The following is a 21,570-nucleotide window of genomic DNA, read 5'->3' on the forward strand; positions in this document are numbered from 1 at the left end:
GTGCATCATGGGGTAACACTGCCTCACTAGTATAAGTCAACAAATAACAAAAAAAGGCACAATATCGTGACTGGAACGATACATAAATAACCCACACATAGAAGAGAGGAGTTTATGACAACGTTTCGGTCCGACTTGGACTTTGTAAATTTTCCAAGTCGGACCGAAACATCGTCATAAGCTCCTCTCTTCTATGTGCGGATTATTTGTGTATAAGTCAACAACAAAATCAGGACCTGGACCTGTTGTTCATCACTAGCTTCCCTACCAGCAAATAGGGTGTGGAACTTACAGGATGATGACTTATTCATTCCAAATTTATTACAATTGCATGATAAAAAGTCGACTTTGGCCAAAAAGCACACTATATAGATTTGACCTAGGATAACCCAATATAGTCAACAATGTGCTTTTTCCATGTTTCAGCAAGCATTACACCTTGAAACAATTGTGATATCATAAGACTTCCTTGTAATTACATGTTTTCCAGTGATGATGAAGGTGCACAGTTGTTATGGACACAGAAATTGCACTGTATTTTTATAACCAAGAAGGTTTTGTATGTGTGGGGCATGGACATCCACTAGGTATGTGAGAATGTGTTAGATAGGAGTGAAAGCAAGTGGTTTTTATGACTTGATGTGCTGTTGGAGTGTAAGGTAATGTTTATGAAAGGATTAGAGAAACTGGTTAGCCAGACTTGAGTCCTAGGGGTGAGAAGTACAATGCCTGTACTTTGAAGGTGGGATGGGGATATTGCAGCTTGGAGGGGCATATACGCTGTAATTTTGGTGCATCTCTGGCAAGACAGTGATGGAGTGAATGATGTTGAAAGTGTTTCTTCTTTTTCAGGTCACCCTGCCTCGGTGGAAGATGGCCGGTGTGTTAAAGTTAACCTAGGATAATTCAACATAGTCAAACAATTTGACTTATTTTCATGTTTAGAGGAATATTATTCCTTAAAACAATTGTAATGTCATAGGTACTTCTAGTACATAGTGTTAGAAGACTGAAGCCATAAAAATAAGGAATAAAAAGACATAATTATTTGCATCAATTTATACTGTATATTCCAAGTAGAGCAATATGTATGTATATATGTATGTATATATGTATGTATGTATGTATGTATGTATGTGTGTGTGCGCTTGTGTGTGTGTGCGCGCTCGTGTGTGTGTGTGCTCGTGTGTGTGTGTGTGTGTGTGTGTGTGTGTGTGTGTGTGTGTGTGTGTGTGTGTGTGTGTGTGTGTGTGTGTGTGTGTGTGTGTGTGTGTGTGTGTGCGCGTGCTCATGTGTGTGCTAAGCATTGTCCCCTGTATGAAGTACTAATCCACCATGAAACATGTCTAATATCATTAGAAACTAATGTACACAGTGTTAAAGATAAAATGTAAATATAGTTGGCGCATTTATGCCACTACTGCACACGAGTGATAATATTTTCACCAACTTTAACATACCAAATGTTTTAGATTTTTATCAGATTCCACTCATTTTAGCTTTATTCGATTCATAAAAATATGCTCTTTCAATCTGTAAGAAAAATATTTTTTTATTACTCTTGCCACACACACACACAGGAAATTTAATTTTAGGGTATGCCACAGTTAAAGGTTAATGATAAAACACTTATGCACCTTGATATTTCCACTTTATCTTGTCAACTTTGTTTCTCCTACACAGCTTTCCTTCTACTTAGCAAAATTCTGCCATAACTGGTCAATGTCCTTTTATTATATTAATATCCTCTTACCTCATCAGTTATCTCTTACCTTGTCCACCTCTTTCTGAGCCTCTTCCTCCAGCTCCTCAGGTTCCAACCCCTCCATGGTGTCCTCAAGCATCTCCTCAATGATGCCAGCTCTCATCATTTCCTTGCTTAGATCCTGCATAGTTTTGCTAATTTCAGGCAACTTGACTAACTCTTGCATGGCCTTCATGACTACTGTGGACTGCTGCAGAGAACCAGCAACACGAAGTGTAGCTGTGGCATGCAAGTAAATATTGAGTGAACTCGGTAAACTCATGCAGTTTTTCCATTCACAGCATTTTGACCACAATTTTTTTTTTTTTTTTTATTATCACACCGGCCGATTCCCACCAAGGCAGGGTGGCCCGAAAAAGAAAAACTTTCACCATCATTCACTCCATCACTGTCTTGCCAGAAGGGTGCTTTACACTACAGTTTTTAAACTGCAACATTAACACCCCTCCTTCAGAGTGCAGGCACTGTACTTCCCATCTCCAGGACTCAAGTCCGGCCTGCCGGTTTCCCTGAATCCCTTCATAAATGTTACTTTGCTCACACTCCAACAGCACGTCAAGTATTAAAAACCATTTGTCTCCATTCACTCCTATCAAACACGCTCACGCATGCCTGCTGGAAGTCCAAGCCCCTCGCACACAAAACCTCCTTTACCCCCTCCCTCCAACCCTTCCTAGGCCGACCCCTACCCCGCCTTCCTTCCACTACAGACTGATACACTCTTGAAGTCATTCTGTTTCGCTCCATTCTCTCTACATGTCCGAACCACCTCAACAACCCTTCCTCAGCCCTCTGGACAACAGTTTTGGTAATCCCGCACCTCCTCCTAACTTCCAAACTACGAATTCTCTGCATTATATTCACACCACACATTGCCCTCAGACATGACATCTCCACTGCCTCCAGCCTTCTCCTCGCTGCAACATTCATCACCCACGCTTCACACCCATATAAGAGCGTTGGTAAAACTATACTCTCATACATTCCCCTCTTTGCCTCCAAGGACAAAGTTCTTTGTCTCCACAGACTCCTAAGTGCACCACTCACTCTTTTTCCCTCATCAATTCTATGATTCACCTCATCTTTCATAGACCCATCCGCTGACACGTCCACTCCCAAATATCTGAATACGTTCACCTCCTCCATACTCTCTCCCTCCAATCTGATATTCAATCTTTCATCACCTAATCTTTTTGTTATCCTCATAACCTTACTCTTTCCTGTATTCACCTTTAATTTTCTTCTTTTGCACACCCTACCAAATTCATCCACCAATCTCTGCAACTTCTCTTCAGAATCTCCCAAGAGCACAGTGTCATCAGCAAAGAGCAGCTGTGACAACTCCCACTTTGTGTGTGATTCTTTATCTTTTAACTCCACGCCTCTTGCCAAGACCCTCGCATTTACTTCTCTTACAACCCCATCTATAAATATATTAAACAACCACGGTGACATCACACATCCTTGTCTAAGGCCTACTTTTACTGGGAAAAAATTTCCCTCTTTCCTACATACTCTAACTTGAGCCTCACTATCCTCGTAAAAACTCTTCACTGCTTTCAGTAACCTACCTCCTACACCATACACTTGCAACATCTGCCACATTGCCCCCCTATCCACCCTGTCATACGCCTTTTCCAAATCCATAAATGCCACAAAGACCTCTTTAGCCTTATCTAAATACTGTTCACTTATATGTTTCACTGTAAACACCTGGTCCACACACCCCCTACCTTTCCTAAAGCCTCCTTGTTCATCTGCTATCCTATTCTCCGTCTTACTCTTAATTCTTTCAATTATAACTCTACCATACACTTTACCAGGTACACTCAACAGACTTATCCCCCTATAATTTTTGCACTCTCTTTTATCCCCTTTGCCTTTATACAAAGGAACTATGCATGCTCTCTGCCAATCCCTAGGTACCTTACCCTCTTCCATACATTTATTAAATAATTGCACCAACCACTCCAAAACTATATCCCCACCTGCTTTTAACATTTCTATCTTTATCCCATCAATCCCGGCTGCCTTACCCCCTTTCATTTTACCTACTGCCTCACGAACTTCCCCCACACTCACAACTGGCTCTTCCTCACTCCTACAAGATGTTATTCCTCCTTGCCCTATACACGAAATCACAGCTTCCCTATCTTCATCAACATTTAACAATTCCTCAAAATATTCCTTCCATCTTCCCAATACCTCTAACTCTCCATTTAATAACTCTCCTCTCCTATTTTTAACTGACAAATCCATTTGTTCTCTAGGCTTTCTTAACTTGTTAATCTCACTCCAAAACTTTTTCTTATTTTCAACAAAATTTGTTGATAACATCTCACCCACTCTCTCATTTGCTCTCTTTTTACATTGCTTCACCACTCTCTTAACTTCTCTCTTTTTCTCCATATACTCTTCCCTCCTTGCATCACTTCTACTTTGTAAAAACTTCTCATATGCTAACTTTTTCTCCCTTACTACTCTCTTTACATCATCATTCCACCAATCGCTCCTCTTCCCTCCTGCACCCACTTTCCTGTAACCACAAACTTCTGCTGAACACTCCAACACTACATTTTTAAACCTACCCCATACCTCTTCGACCCCATTGCCTATGCTCTCATTAGCCCATCTATCCTCCAATAGCTGTTTATATCTTACCCTAACTGCCTTCTCTTTTAGTTTATAAACCTTCACCTCTCTCTTCCCTGATGCTTCTATTCTCCTTGTATCCCATCTACCTTTTACTCTCAGTATAGCTACAACTAGAAAGTGATCTGATATATCTGTGGCCCCTCTATAAACATGTACATCCTGAAGTCTACTCAACAGTCTTTTATCTACCAATACATAATCCAACAAACTACTGTCATTTCGCCCTACATCATATCGTGTATACTTATTTATCCTCTTTTTCTTAAAATATGTATTACCTATAACTAAACCCCTTTCTATACAAAGTTCAATCAAAGGGCTCCCATTATCATTTACACCTGGCACCCCAAACTTACCTACCACACCCTCTCTAAAAGTTTCTCCTACTTTAGCATTCAAGTCCCCTACCACAATTACTCTCTCACTTGGTTCAAAGGCTCCTATACATTCACTTAACATCTCCCAAAATCTCTCTCTCTCCTCTGCATTCCTCTCTTCTCCAGGTGCATACACGCTTATTATGACCCACTTCTCGCATCCAACCTTTACTTTAATCCACATAATTCTTGAATTTACACATTCATATTCTCTTTTCTCCTTCCATAACTGATCATTTAACATTACTGCTACCCCTTCCTTTGCTCTAACTCTCTCAGATACTCCAGATTTAATCCCATTTATTTCCCCCCACTGAAACTCTCCTACCCCCTTCAGCTTTGTTTCGCTTAGGGCCAGGACATCCAACTTCTTTTCATTCATAACATCAGCAATCATCTGTTTCTTGTCATCCGCACTACATCCACGCACATTTAAGCAACCCAGTTTTATAAAGTTTTTCTTCTTCTCTTTTTTAGTAATTGTATACAGGAGAAGGGGTTACTAGCCCATTGCTCCCGGCATTTTAGTCGCCTCATACGACACGCATGGCTTACGGAGGAAAGATTCTTTTCCACTTCCCCATGGACAATAGAAGAAATAAAAAAGAACAAGAGCTATTTAGAAAAAAGAGAAAAACCTAGATGTATGTATATATATATATGCATGTGCGTGTCTGTGAAGTGTGACCAAAGTGTAAGTAGGAGTAGCAAGATATCCCTGTTATCTTAGCGTGTTTATGAGACAGAAAAAGAAACCAGCAATCCTACCATCATGCAAAACAGTTACAGGTTTTTGTTTCACAGTCATCTGGCAGGACGGTAGTACTTCCCTGGGTGGTTGCTGTCTACCAACCTACTACCTATTTTATTCTAAGTAAAACAATTAGATATTTTAGATATAAGAACATAAGAAAAGAGGAACACTGCAGCAGGCCTGTTGGCCCATACTAGGCAGGTTCTTTACAATCCTTCCCATTAACAAAATATTTGCCCAACCCAATTTGCAATGCTACCCAAGAAATCAGTTTGATGATTTTTTTTTTTTTTTTTCAACAAGTCGGCCGTCTCCCACCGAGACAGGGTGACCCAAAAAAGAAAGAAAATCCCCAAAAAGAAAATACTTTCATCATCATTCAACACTTTCACCACACTCACACATTATCACTGTTTTTGCAGAGGTGCTCAGAATACAACAGTTTAGAAGCACACACATATAAAGGTACACAACATATCCCTCCAAACTGCCAATATCCCAAACCCCTCCTTTAAAGTGCAGGCATTGTACTTCCCATTTCCAGGACTCAAGTCCGACTATATGAAAATAACCAGTTTCTCTGAATCCCTTCACTAAATATTACCCTGCTCACACTCCAACAGATCGTCAGGTCCCAAGTACCATTCGTCTCCATTCACTCCTATCTAACACGCTCACGCACGCTTGCTGGAAGTCCAAGCCCCTTGCCCACAAAACCTCATTTACCCCCTCTCTCCAACCCTTTCGAGGACGACCCCTACCCCGCCTTCCTTCCCCTATAGATTTATATGCTTTCCATGTCATTCTACTTTGATCCATTCTCTCTAAATGACCAAACCACCTCAGCAACCCCTCTTCTGCCCTCTGACTAATACTTTTATTAACTCCACACCTTTTCCTAATTTCCACACTCCGAATTCTCTGCATAATATTTACACCACACACTGCCCTTAAACAGGACATCTCCACTGCCTCCAACCGTCTCCTCGCTGCTGCATTTACCACCTAAGCTTCACACCCATATAAGAGTGTTGGTACTACTATACTTTCATACATTCCCTGCTTTGCCTCCATAGATAACGTTTTTTGACTCCACATACACCTCAACACACCACTCACCTTTTTTCCCTCATCAATTCTATGATTAACCTCATCCTTCATAAATCCATCCGCCGACACGTCAACTCCCAAGTATCTGAAAACATTCACTTCTTCCATACTCCTCCTCCCCAATTTGATATCCAATTTTTCTTTATCTAAATCATTTGATACCCTCATCACCTTACTCTTTTCTATGTTCACTTTCAACTTTCTACCTTTACACACATTCCCAAATTCATCCACTAACCTTTGCAATTTTTCTTTAGAATCTCCCATAAGCACAGTATCATCAGCAAAAAGTAACTGTGTCAATTCCCATTTTGAATTTGATTCCCCAAAATTTAATCCCACCCCTCTCCCGAACACCCTAGCATTTACTTCCTTTACAACCCCATCTATAAATATATTAAACAACCATGGTGACATTACACATCCCTGTCTAAGACCTACTTTTACCGGGAAGTAGTTTCCTTCTCTTCTACACACCCTAACCTGAGCCTCACTATCCTCATAAAAACGCTTTACAGCATTTAATAACTTACCACCTATTCCATACACTTGCAACATCTGCCACATTGCTCCTCTATCCACTCTTATCATATGCCTTTTCTAAATCCATAAATGCAATAAAAACTTCCCTACCTTTATCTAAATACTGTTCACATATATGCTTCAATGTAAACACTTGATCTACACATCCCCTACCCACTCTGAAACCTCCTTGCTCATCCGCTATCCTACATTCTGTCTTACCTCTAATTCTTTCAATTATAACCCTACCGTACACTTTTCCTGGTTTACCCATTATGCAAGTCCCACTCAAATCCAACCCCTATCGCTCATGTATTTATCCAGCCTAAATTTGAAACTACCCGACTGTTCCACTCATCAACTACCCTATTTCCAAGCCAATACTTGCCTACATCCTTTCGAGATCTAAACTTGTCCAATTTGAATCCATTATTGCGGGTTCTCTCTTGGAGAGACATCCTCAAGACATTATTTATATCCCCTTTGTTAATATCCTTGAGTCTTTGGTGCCTCAATGTTTTCATAGCTAGTTTAAGTATGGATTTAATTATAGTAATTACCTAACTGTGCTTTCATCTGTGACTGCACAGAGTTGAGGTGTGCTTTGCTGGTGTAAATCCGAGAAATGGCCTTTCGTGACTGAACTATTTCCTTAGCAAGGACCCGGCACACATCCTGGTCACCCTTTTTAGCTGCTTCCTTCAGTGAACGCTTCACCTTTTCTTCTTCACGCTGAATGGCTGTAAATGGGTAATATAATTAAAATTCACAACAGTGATTGCTGGGTATCCTCTATCATACAACAAGTGTGGTTAGAAGGAGACCAGTGTAAAGCAGGAAGAGAAACAGTCATCATATCAAGACCATGGACTGGGATACTTTTCTCTCCTTGGAGATGCCACCTATCAAGAGATATTGTAGTATATGAGCAGGAATTAAAAAGATGTTTTCAAGTCTGCATTGTGCTCTTAACTCATGATGGACTGTATAAGCTTCCACATAAGCTACTTAAAAAAAAATAATAATTAACACTGAAGTGTATTTTTGCTGTGGGATTTCAATCCAGGATTACTGTATATATTACACTCAACTTTTTTTTTTTACTGTAATTATGGGGGGTCTCTGTATAGTTGAAAAGTTTCCTAAATATCTTAATTTTAATATCATGAGTAAAAAAAATCATGTTTTTAAAATTCTCCCAATGCAAAAGGTTCAAAATGGCATATATGTATGCTAGTGTTTGAAAAAGAAAAGCAAAACCTGGGATATCATACATTATGTAGCACTTCTAGTGTAAATAATAACCACAAGGCTTTCATAAAATATATCAAAATGCAATTATTTCAATCAAAATTTTAGTCTCACCTCTAATCTGCCGGTCCAAGCCATAACCTTCCTTCCGTATCCGGCTGCACCACTCATTCACCTGTCAATAGTAATTTCCATTATGTTGTACAAATCAAGTACAGGCTTTGTAAATAAAAATATCCTCTATCTTAACTGTTTCTCACACTATTCAATTTACATACTAAAAGCATTGCCAACCAAGCTATGGGACACCACATAATACAGGATATAAACAACCACTATTTAAACCTAAAAGATGAATGATCACACTGACCCTTATCTAAACCTCCATAATCTAACACAATCAAAACTTACTGGAAAGTAACTGCCTTTATTACACAGCATCACAAGCCAGCACTATCCTGAACACTGCTCAAAGTCTATCAGTTCTTAACTACAACATCAGGTCCTTAAGCAAACACTATGATGACCTCCTGGCACTCCTTGAGTCACTAAAGACACCCTTTTCCTGCATTATTCTTACTGAGACCTGGCTTAAGCAGGACACAATTGATATCTACCCACTACCAGGATACACAGCAATCCACAACTGCAGACCATACCAAGTTGGGGGTGGTACTGCAATCTATTACTCTAACCAACTATCTTGTATTAGCACTAATTGCTTTAGTGATGAATATGGGGAATACATTTTTGCTAATTTTACTGTAAAAAACCTCAAGACGCCTATAACAATCTGTGCCATATACCGGATACCCCACACAAACATCCCAAACTTCAGTGAGAATCTAAAGTCACTAATAACAAACAGACAAATGAACAAGCACCACCTTCTCTTAGCTGGAGACTTCAATATCAACCTTGGCCTACCAGATGATCAGACTGTAACTGATTTCATCAACAATATGAACAACACACTCCTCATACCAACAATAACTAAACCAACCAGGCTGACTGAGACAAGTGCAACCATAATAGACCACATATGGACCAATATACTAGCCCCCCTTAAATCAGGGATAATCACAGACAGCACTACTGACCACTACCCAACCTTCCTCTTAACAAACATTAGTAAGCCACCACTCGAATACAACAAAGTTTCATTTAGACTCCATGACGAGGCCTCAATAAGGAATTTCACAGCAGACCTAGAGACTGTTGACTGGCCTACAGAATTCTCCAATGCCAATGGTATTGACAATGGGACAGACATTTTTCTTAACAAAATACTTAGACTATACAACAAACATTGTCCTATAAAAACGAAACAGATCACAAATAAACGGCTTGGTTGCCCATGGCTAACCAGCAGCATTCTGAAATCCATTGATAAGAAACACCAATATGAAAAGCAATATAGACAGGGCTTAATACACAAAGATATTCTTAAACAATATTCAACAGTTCTCACCAAATTAATAAAGAAAGCCAAACAACTGTACTACTCCAGCAGATTCACTGACACAAGAGATATAAAAAAGACCTGGAAAACACTTTCCCAGATTCTGGGGACCCACAAACTGAAAAAAAAACAAGAATATTGTTCTAACTAAACCTCATGAAACACCACTGCATCCCACTGATACAGCTAACAAGATAAACGACTTCTTCTCAAACATAGGATCTAATCTTGCCAGTAAAAAAATTGTATTATGAGAACAGATTATCCAACTTACGAGGTGATATAAAAAAGACCTGGAAAACCCTATCAGAAATTCTGGGAACAAAAAAGATATCACGAAATAGCGAAATAAAATTAGCAAAATCAGATGAACCCCAACTCCCACCAACAGAAACAGCAAACAGACTCAATGATTTCTTCTCCACTATAGGACAAAACCTTGCCAATAAAATCCCAAGCTCAGATACCCCACCAAATGACTACCTCACCGGCAACTACCCGAACACACTGTTCCTAGCTCCGACTAACCCATACGAAGTCTCCCTTATTATCAACGCACTAAAAAACAAGGCAGGAGATTTAAATACCTTACCACCCTTTATATACAAAAAAGTGTCACAAGTGCTATCACCAATCATTGCAACACTCTTTAACAAATCCATTGAATCCTCCACCTTCCCTACAGTACTCAAAACAGCAAGGGTCACCCCGATCCACAAAGGAGGAGACCAAACAGAGTTGAATAACTATAGGCCAATATCCAACTTACACCCTCTCTCAAAAATCTTCGAAAAATTAATTCATAAACGAATCTACTCCTACCTTATCTCCCAAAACATACTCAACCCCTGCCAATTTGGATTCAGGCCTAATAAAAATACTAATGATGCTATTATACACATGCTAGAACATATATACACTGCAATAGAGAAAAAAGAAGTCCCACTGGGGATCTTCATTGACTTACGTAAAGCTTTTGATACAGTTAACCATGACTTGCTCCACGTAAAATTGTCACACTATGGTATAAGAGGGCACTCCCTCAACTACCTCAAGTCATACCTCAGCAACAGAAGCCAATATGTGTACGCAAATGGGGCAAACTCTTCTGCGCAACCAATTACAGTTGGTGTCCCACAGGGAAGTGTCCTTGGCCCTCTTCTCTTTCTCCTATACATAAATGACCTTCCAAATGCTTCGCAATTACTCAAACCCACACTATTTGCAGATGACACTACATACGTCTTCTCTCACCCGAGCCCAGTCACGCTAGCCAATACTGTAAATACCGAATTACAGAAAATATCTACCTGGATGAGGACTAACAAACTTACACTAAACATTGACAAAACCTACTTCATTCAGTTTGGTAACAGAGCTACAGATGTCCCTCTTAACATAATGATAAACGGATCACCTATCACAAAGCTAACAGAGGGAAAATTCTTAGGAATCCACTTTGATAATAGACTCAAATTTCATACACATATACAACAAATTTCTAAGAAAATTTCCAAGACTGTAGGCACACTATCGAAGATACGGTACTATATTCCACAGTCAGCCCTCCTGGCCCTATATCACTCTCTTATTTACCCCTATCTCACCTATGGAATTTGTGCATGGGGCTCAACAACAATTAACCATCTCAGACCACTAATTACCCAACAAAAGGCTGCAGTTAGAATGATAACAAATTCTCACTACAGGCAGCACACTCCACCAATATTCAATACACAAAACCTACTCACCATACAAAACATCCATACTTATTACTGCACCTATTACATACATAGAACACTTAACTCTGATATTAACCCTCCCATCAAACATCTCCTTGCCAACCTCAACAGAACACATGACCATAACACAAGGCACAGATCACTCTTTGATGTTCCTCGTGTCCATCTCACACTATGCAAAAACTCAATGCACATAAAAGGCCCTAAAATCTGGAATTCATTACCTGTAAATATAAAAGAAACACTACCTGTTTATAAATTCAAGTCTCTTCTCAAAGATCACTTACTCACCCAAAACCAAATAAATACTGAATAACTCAACCTTATAAATTGTATATCTTAAATGTTTCTCATAATTATATCACATAAATGTTAAACCTAAAACCGAATCTAACTTTATTATTTTTTAAATACACTACCTAACAGAATACTTCATACGACTGAATGTACAACAATGCATGCAACCATATGACCTGTCTTTGTAATACTCACTTGTGCTTTATAGTAATCTGTTTACATTAATGTTTTATCACTGATTTCATCATTGCTTAGTTATTCTTAAGTTAATTTTAAGCCAGCCCGTAATGCTATGCATAGTATAAGTGGCTTTGGCATACTGCTCTTATCTGTATTTTTTTGTACCTCTGTATGTGTGCTCAAATTGTTAATAAATAAATAAATAAAGTCGCATGTACCAATGCCCGTGCCGGGGACTACCTAGATGGGAATTTCCAAAATTCCTTCTATCTTGTACCAACTGAGCCCACAGAAGTCACTTTGATCATAAAGTCACTTAAAAATAACTCGGGGAATCTGTCTCACGTCCCACCATTATTGTAGAAGCGAGCGGCCCATGTCCTTTCGCATGCTATTACATTACTTTTTAACAAGTCACTAGAAACTAGCACTTTCCCGACACTACTCAAGACAGCAAGGGTTACACCAATACATAAAGGTGGTGACCCTACAGACGTAAACAACTATAGGCCAATATCAAACTTACCATTGCTATCCAAAATCTTCGAGAAACTCGTGCACAGGAGACTATATTCATTTATAACAGCACAAAACATACTCAACCCCTGCCAATTTGGATTCAGGAAAAATAAAAGCACTAATGATGCAATTATAAAAATGCTAGACCTGCTTCACACAGCATTGGAAAATAAGGAATATACGCTAGGAATTTTTATTGACCTAAGAAAAGCATTTGACACAGTAGACCACGGCATCCTACTCCACAAACTTAACCACTATGGTATAAGAGGCCATGCGCTTGCATATTTTAAATCCTACCTTTCTAATAGGTATCAGTATGTCACCATTAAAGACCCAGCCTCATCAATACGGCCACTTGATACTGGAGTTCCGCAGGGAAGTGTCCTTGGACCCCTGCTCTTCCTCATTTACATCAATGATCTTCCAAACATATCCCAACACTTGAAACCCATTCTCTTTGCTGACGACACGACTTATGTCATCTCCCACCCTACTCTTGCCACCCTCAACACCATTGTTAACGAGGAGCTGCTCAAAATATCGACTTGAATGACAGCCAATAAACTTACACTTAACACTGGCAAAACCTACTATATTATGTTTGGTAGCAGAGCTGGTGTTGCGCAACTTAACATTAAGATTGACAACACTCTAATTGCCAGACATAACGAGGGCAAATTCCTTGGCCTATACCTCGACAACCTAAATTTCAGCACCCATATCCAACACATAACAAAAAAAGTATCCAAAACAGTGGGGATCCTCTCCAAGATACGATACATGTGCCGCAAACTGCACTTCTCACACTATACCATTCACTTATATATCCATACCTCACCTATGCTATCTGTGCTTGGGGTTCAACTGCAGCAACACACCTAAAGCCAATAATAACCCAACAAAAAGCCGCAGTAAGAATAATCACTAAATCCCATCCCTGGCAACACACCCCCCCACTCTTCATAGATATAAACTTACTCCCTGTTCAGAACATCCACACTTACTACTGTGCAATCTATATCTACAGGACCTTAAATTCCAATATTAACCTTGACCTAAAATGCTTTCTTGATAGTTGTGACAGGATCCACAGGCATAACACCAGACACAAACATCTCTATGACATTCCCCGTGTTCGACTAAACCTTTACAAAAATTCAATGTATTTCAAAGGACCTAAAATCTGTAACACCCTACCTGAAAACTCTAGAACTGCAGACACATTCATCACTTTCAAAACAACAGTTAGAAAACATCTTATCTCCCTGATCCACCCCGACAACTAACTACATGATAACCACCTGGTGGTTCACAATTACACTCACTCACCCACTGACTATAAACCCAGAAATACTAATCTTAATCTTAAAATAATAAATCCTAACTAGTCATAAGTTTGCCTATGATACTCTAATATAGACACTTTGTATTGTGCCAAAACAAAAGCATTCACATTGCTAAACTCACAAATTATGATGTAGTCACTAAGCCTTAATACCATAATCTGTAAGGATTTAATGTTAAGAATTAATTTAAGTCTGCTCGAAATGCCTAGCCATGCTAGGTGTCCTAGTGGCCCCCTCTGTAATTAGTATTTTATAACATGTAAACCACACAATACCCAAAACCTGTAAACCCCACATTGTAACCCTTATAGAGAATAAACTTGAATTGAATTGAATCGAATACAGAATAATTAAAAAATGGTAAGCAATGTGGTTAGTTTCTATTGTTTTTTTAGTCCTTAGATGTGATGCATAATATGACTAACACCCAGAACAGGTGCCAAAAATCTCTATACCACTGAGCTATGGGTCTCATACCCTGGTGTAGTACTGCATTACATGTGTTTTTTTTTTTATTTAAAATTGAGTCATGCCAAACATTATATATAATCACTCACATCCCCTCAAAGGTGAGGGAATGTGAGCTGGTGAGGGGCTCTTTGATCTAGGGAATGGGATCTGTGCTCCAGTTCCCTGAATTAAGCCTGAATACCTCCTACATCCCCCCCACAGGTGCTGCATAATCCTACGGGCTTAGTGCTCCCCTTGATTATTTTTTTATTATTTTTATTATCACACTGGCCGATTCCCACCAAGGCAGGGTGGCCCGAAAAAGAAAAACTTTCACCATCATTCACTCCATCACTGTCTTGCCAGAAGGGTGCTTTACACTACAGTTTTTAAACTGCAACATTAACACCCCTCCTTCAGAGTGCAGGCACTGTACTTCCCATCTCCAGGACTCAAGTCCGGCCTGCCGGTTTCCCTGAACCCCTTCATAAATGTTACTTTGCTCACACTCCAACAGCACGTCAAGTATTAAAAACCATTTGTCTCCATTCACTCCTATCAAGCACGCTCATGCATGCCTGCTGGAAGACCAAGCCCCTCGCACACAAAACCTCCTTTACCCCCTCCCTCCAACCTTTCCTAGGCCGACCCCTACCCCGCCTTCCTTCCACTACAGACTGATACACTCTTGAAGTCATTCTGTTTCGCTCCATTCTCTCTACATGTCCGAACCACCTCAACAACCCTTCCTCAGCCCTCTGGACAACAGTTTTGGTAATCCCGCACCTCCTCCTAACTTCCAAACTACGAATTCTCTGCATTATATTCACACCACACATTGCCCTCAGACATGACATCTCCACTGCCTCCAGCCTTCTCCTCGCTGCAACATTCATCACCCACGCTTCACACCCATATAAGAGCGTTGGTAAAACTATACTCTCATACATTCCCCTCTTTGCCTCCAAGGACAAAGTTCTTTGTCTCCACAGACTCCTAAGTGCACCACTCACTCTTTTTCCCTCATCAATTCTATGATTCACCTCATCTTTCATAGACCCATCCGCTGACACGTCCACTCCCAAATATCTGAATACGTTCACCTCCTCCATACTCTCTCCCTCCAATCTGATATTCAATCTTTCATCACCTAATCTTTTTGTTATCCTCATAACCTTACTCTTTCCTGAATTCACCTTTAATTTTCTTCTTTTGCACACCCTACCAAATTCATCCACCAATCTCTGCAACTTCTCTTCAGAATCTCCCAAGAGCACAGTGTCATCAGCAAAGAGCAGCTGTGACAACTCCCACTTTGTGTGTGATTCTTTATCTTTTAACTCCACGCCTCTTGCCAAGACCCTCGCATTTACTTCTCTTACAACCCCATCTATAAATATATTAAACAACCACGGTGACATCACACATCCTTGTCTAAGGCCTACTTTTACTGGGAAAAAATTTCCCTCTTTCCTACATACTCTAACTTGAGCCTCACTATCCTCGTAAAAACTCTTCACTGCTTTCAGTAACCTACCTCCTACACCATACACTTGCAACATCTGCCACATTGCCCCCCTATCCACCCTGTCATACGCCTTTTCCAAATCCATAAATGCCACAAAGACCTCTTTAGCCTTATCTAAATACTGTTCACTTATATGTTTCACTGTAAACACTTGGTCCACACACCCCCTACCTTTCCTAAAGCCTCCTTGTTCATCTGCTATCCTATTCTCCGTCTTACTCTTAATTCTTTCAATTATAACTCTACCATACACTTTACCAGGTACACTCAACAGACTTTTATTATTTTTTTTTTTTATTATCACACCGGCCGATTCCCACCAAGGCAGGGTGGCCCGAAAAAGAAAAACTTTCACCATCATTCACTCCATCACTGTCTTGCCAGAAGGGTGCTTTACACTACAGTTTTTAAACTGCAACATTAACACCCCTCCTTCAGAGTGCAGGCACTGTACTTCCCATCTCCAGGACTCAAGTCCGGCCTGCCGGTTTCCCTGAATCCCTTCATAAATGTTACTTTGCTCACACTCCAACAGCACGTCAAGTATTAAAAACCATTTGTCTCCATTCACTCCTTATCAGACTTATCCCCCTATAATTTTTGCACTCTCTTTTATCCCCTTTGCCTTTATACAAAGGAACTATGCATGCTCTCTGCCAATCCCTAGGTACCTTACCCTCTTCCATACATTTATTAAATAATTGCACCAACCACTCCAAAACTATATCCCCACCTGCTTTTAACATTTCTATCTTTATCCCATCAATCCCGGCTGCCTTACCCCCTTTCATTTTACCTACTGCCTCACGAACTTCCCCCACACTCACAACTGGCTCTTCCTCACTCCTACAAGATGTTATTCCTCCTTGCCCTATACACGAAATCACAGCTTCCCTATCTTCATCAACATTTAACAATTCCTCAAAATATTCCCTCCATCTTCCCAATACCTCTAACTCTCCATTTAATAACTCTCCTCTCCTATTTTTAACTGACAAATCCATTTGTTCTCTAGGCTTTCTTAACTTATTAATCTCACTCCAAAACTTTTTCTTATTTTCAACAAAATTTGTTGATAACATCTCACCCACTCTCTCATTTGCTCTCTTTTTACATTGCTTCACCACTCTCTTAACCTCTCTCTTTTTCTCCATATACTCTTCCCTCCTTGCATCACTTCTACTTTGTAAAAACTTCTCATATGCTAACTTTTTCTCCCTTACTACTCTCTTTACATCATCATTCCACCAATCGCTCCTCTTCCCTCCTGCACCCACTTTCCTGTAACCACAAACTTCTGCTGAACACTCTAACACTACATTTTTAAACCTACCCCATACCTCTTCGACCCCATTGCCTATGCTCTCATTAGCCCATCTATCCTCCAATAGCTGTTTATATCTTACCCTAACTGCCTCCTCTTTTAGTTTATAAACCTTCACCTCTCTCTTCCCTGATGCTTCTATTCTCCTTGTATCCCATCTACCTTTTACTCTCAGTGTAGCTACAACTAGAAAGTGATCTGATATATCTGTGGCCCCTCTATAAACATGTACATCCTGAAGTCTACTCAACAGTCTTTTATCTACCAATACATAATCCAACAAACTACTGTCATTTCGCCCTACATCATATCTTGTATACTTATTTATCCTCTTTTTCTTAAAATATGTATTACCTATAACTAAACCCCTTTCTATACAAAGTTCAATCAAAGGGCTCCCATTATCATTTACACCTGGCACCCCAAACTTACCTACCACACCCTCTCTAAAAGTTTCTCCTACTTTAGCATTCAGGTCCCCTACCACAATGACTCTCTCACTTGGTTCAAAGACTCCTATACATTCACTTAACATCTCCCAAAATCTCTCTCCTCTGCATTCCTCTCTTCTCCAGGTGCATACACGCTTATTATGACCCACTTCTCGCATCCAACCTTTACTTTAATCCACATAATTCTTGAATTTACACATTCATATTCTCTTTTCTCCTTCCATAACTGATCATTTAACATTACTGCTACCCCTTCCTTTGCTCTAACTCTCTCAGATACTGCAGATTTAATCCCATTTATTTCCCCCCACTGAAACTCTCCTACCCCCTTCAGCTTTGTTTCGCTTAGGGCCAGGACATCCAACTTCTTTTCATTCATAACATCAGCAATCATCTGTTTCTTGTCATCCGCACTACATCCACGCACATTTAAGCATCCCAGTTTTATAAAGTTTTTCTTCTTCTCTTTTTTTAGTAAATGTCTACAGGAGAAGGGGTTACTAGCCCATTGCTTATATAATAATAATAATTATAATAATATATAATAATAATAATATATGTAATCACTACAGATACACAAATGTGACATCATATGATGACTTAACCTAGGTTATCCTTACAGTGAAGATAAGCTTCATTCAGATTCACTAAATATTGTCTTCAGTATACACTAGCGGTAAATTCCTTCATTGTCATTTAAATGTCAGCAGTAAATGCATAAGAATTACTTGATTTAGGTATTTACAAGAGCAACACCTGGGAGGCATTATTATTATTATAATCAAAAAGAAGCGCTAAGCCACAAGGACTATACAGCACCTGGGAGGCAGCACCAAGTGACGAGAACAAGTAATGCAGTGAAACTTGGAATGTAGAGGCTCAGTCAGTTACCCTCAACACCTTAAACTGTCACAGTACAACCACACGTAACCCAGACACAACGTTCCTTCCTACATACCTGGTCCTTGGGAGTTTTCGAGGGGGATTTAGAAAATAAACCCATGCTGAGAGTTTTTTTTTTCTCTAATGGATCAGCCGCCGCCACTAGTACCAGTGAGTCAACCACTTCCTTCAAACCCTCTTCGACCAGACTTCGGCGACCGATAAATGACAATTACGACAATTACAAGTGAATCTATCTCAAAAACTCTCAATACATCTTAAGTACTCATCCAAATCAAAGAATTTTATCTAAATATTTTCTAGTTATTACGATTCACTTATTACAAATAAAAATATTATAATAAATAATAAACTGTATCGGACACGTAAATTTAGTTGTCAACAAACAAGATCACATTTTTATATTTTGATTTATGTAAGAAAATTAATAAAAATCTCAGTCATACAATAATAAATTATACACATATACGTGTTAGAAATATTAAAATTAATAACGCTATATATATTATAAGTCATAAATAGTTTTACAAAGGTGTCAGTGATGCTTGCAACCGCAACAATGATCTGTGACTGACGTCTTATTTAATGACTTCTACTGACGTTATCTGTGATTGACGTCTTATTTAATGACTTTTACTGATGTTATGTGTGACTGACGTCTTATTTAATGACCTCTACTAACGTTATGTGACTGACGTCTTATTTAATGGCTTCTACTGATGTTATCTGTGACTGACGTCTTATTTAATGACTTCTTCTGACGTTATCCCTGACTGACGTCTTAATGACTTCTACTGACATTATGTGACTGATGTCTTATTTAATGACTTCTACTGACGTTATATGTAACTGATGCCATATTTAATGGCCTTTACTGACGTTATCTGTGACTGACGGCTTATTTAATGCTTCTACTATTGTTATCTCCTCAAATAAATAAATATCTCTAGTTCTATAAAGTGGAGTACAATATACAAATGACAGTGGAATAATTAACATGTATAAACTACAGACAGTCCCTTGTTTTGCACAGTGTTTCCAGCAGCCAGTATCATGTGGTTAATTTTCTCGTGATAATATGTACTGCGGCGAGATTCTTCCTCTGGAGGTTACACCACGTATTTTCTGATTCGTAGATTTTCTTCTTATAAACTCAGCCGCCAGCATCAATTTCCTTGTACCCAGGTCAATACCCTCATCTCTGTACAGCCGTATTTAAGGAGCCCCTAGTGGAAATAAGTCACTCTATCTGACTTTCTTGGGTTATGCTAGGTAATTTACACTATGTATGATAATTAATACTTACATGCACCTGTGCCTAAACTTACTAATAATTACTACGTAATCTACGACCACATATGCTGCCGGCATTGCCAGATCAGAACGGGAAAACTGATACTCGTGTGACCTGACACACAAACTAACAGTTGACTAACCTTACTCACAAACCATCCAACCTCTCACGAAAGTGCACCATGGAAGGTAGTATTCTGCTCTTCTTCACATACACACCACATACCACCAGGCATCACCTTTCTAAACACTAAGACCACCCTCGCGGTGGCCACAATACCTTGCAACAACTTCTACAGAATTTCACACGGCACAAGTAACATGTTCAACTACATTTTAGATCCCGTGTGTTTCCCCAGTCATACGACGGGTACATTATTATAATTATTATTATAATCATGGGGGAGCGCTAAATCCGTAGGATTATACAGCGCGTGGGGGGGGAGGGTGGAAGGTATTCAGGCTCAATTCAGGGAACCGGAGCACAGATCCAATTCCCTAGAACAAGAGCCCCTCACCAGCATCAAGGAACCTCATTAAGGGGACGACAGGTACACAGGCGCATCAGTTAGTTTAATATGTTTATTATGCACCCCATACCCATCCAGTGGGCGGTAGTCAAAAGATTAAAGAGGTGGCAATATAAACACAAATGCAGTATAATGTGATCCTTTATTGACTACGTTTCGCCCACAGTACCCCAGGTAGTTCTGTTTGTGACTTGAAAAAGCCCACTGTGTGGGCGAAACGTAGTCAATAAAGGATCACATTATACTGCATTTGTGTTTATATTGCCATTGTGTCGGTATTTTATACCATTTATTTCCAGATTACAGAGGTACATAATGGGTCCAGGGACTGGGCCTCAAAGTTTTGATAGCTGAGCAAGTTACAGAGGTAATGAATTCACAATTTACAAAGGTAATGAACTCACAATTTACAAAGGTAATGAACTCCAGGTAGGTCTAGTCACAATCATGACAAGTTACAAAGGTATTTACAGATTACAGAGGTACACAATGGGTCCAGGGACCGGGCTCCAAAGTTTTGATGGCTGAACTAGGTACAAGGTAATGAACTCACAAGTTACAAAGGTAATGAACTCACAAGTTACAAAGGTAATGAATACTGTAAGAATGGTTACTTACGTGTATACATGGCTGCAATCATGAACAAATTTTAGAGTAATGAGCAATTCACACTTCCCTTCACAATACTACACAGTACACTGTCTGCAAAGTACAGTGCCTGGGCTCTGCCACTATTAATGACACTTTAAACAGTCTTGAACATTCGTCCATGTCCTCATCCGTTTAATGACATCTATTAACGTTATCTGTGACTGACGTCTTATTTAATGACTTCTGCTGACGTTATCTATGATTGACATCTTATTTAATGATTCTGCTGACGTTATCTATGATTGACATCCCATTTAATGACTTGTGACGTTATCTATGACTGACATCTTATTTAATGACTTCTACTTACGTTATCTATGACTGACATCTTATTTAATGGCTTCTACTGGCGTTATCTATGATTGACATCCTTTTTAATGACTTTATATCTCTACTGAGATATAAATAAGGTCCTGAGGATATCTCTTCAAGAAAGACACCATTAGTAACCTCAAA

At 39.4% G+C, this 21,570-nt stretch overlaps 1 protein-coding gene across 1 annotated transcript in view; it reads right to left on the bottom strand.

Annotated features, from left to right (window-relative positions):
• The window catches only part of Vps24 (vacuolar protein sorting 24), a 29,387-nt gene extending 10,537 nt beyond the window's left edge, over positions 1 to 18,850 (bottom strand). The window contains exons 1-4 of the mRNA XM_053782070.2: positions 18,696 to 18,850; positions 8,549 to 8,609; positions 7,744 to 7,923; positions 1,773 to 1,984 (exon numbers count right to left, since the gene is read on the bottom strand). Coding sequence (XP_053638045.1) covers positions 1,773 to 1,984; positions 7,744 to 7,923; positions 8,549 to 8,609; positions 18,696 to 18,740 — 498 coding nt within the window. The 5' untranslated portion in view covers positions 18,741 to 18,850. The remainder of the gene's footprint in view (positions 1 to 1,772; positions 1,985 to 7,743; positions 7,924 to 8,548; positions 8,610 to 18,695) is intronic.
• Between the last annotated feature and the right edge of the window lie 2,720 nt (positions 18,851 to 21,570).

This window comes from Cherax quadricarinatus, chromosome 30 (assembly GCF_038502225.1).
Source record: "Cherax quadricarinatus isolate ZL_2023a chromosome 30, ASM3850222v1, whole genome shotgun sequence".
Lineage (NCBI taxonomy): Eukaryota > Metazoa > Arthropoda > Malacostraca > Decapoda > Parastacidae > Cherax > Cherax quadricarinatus.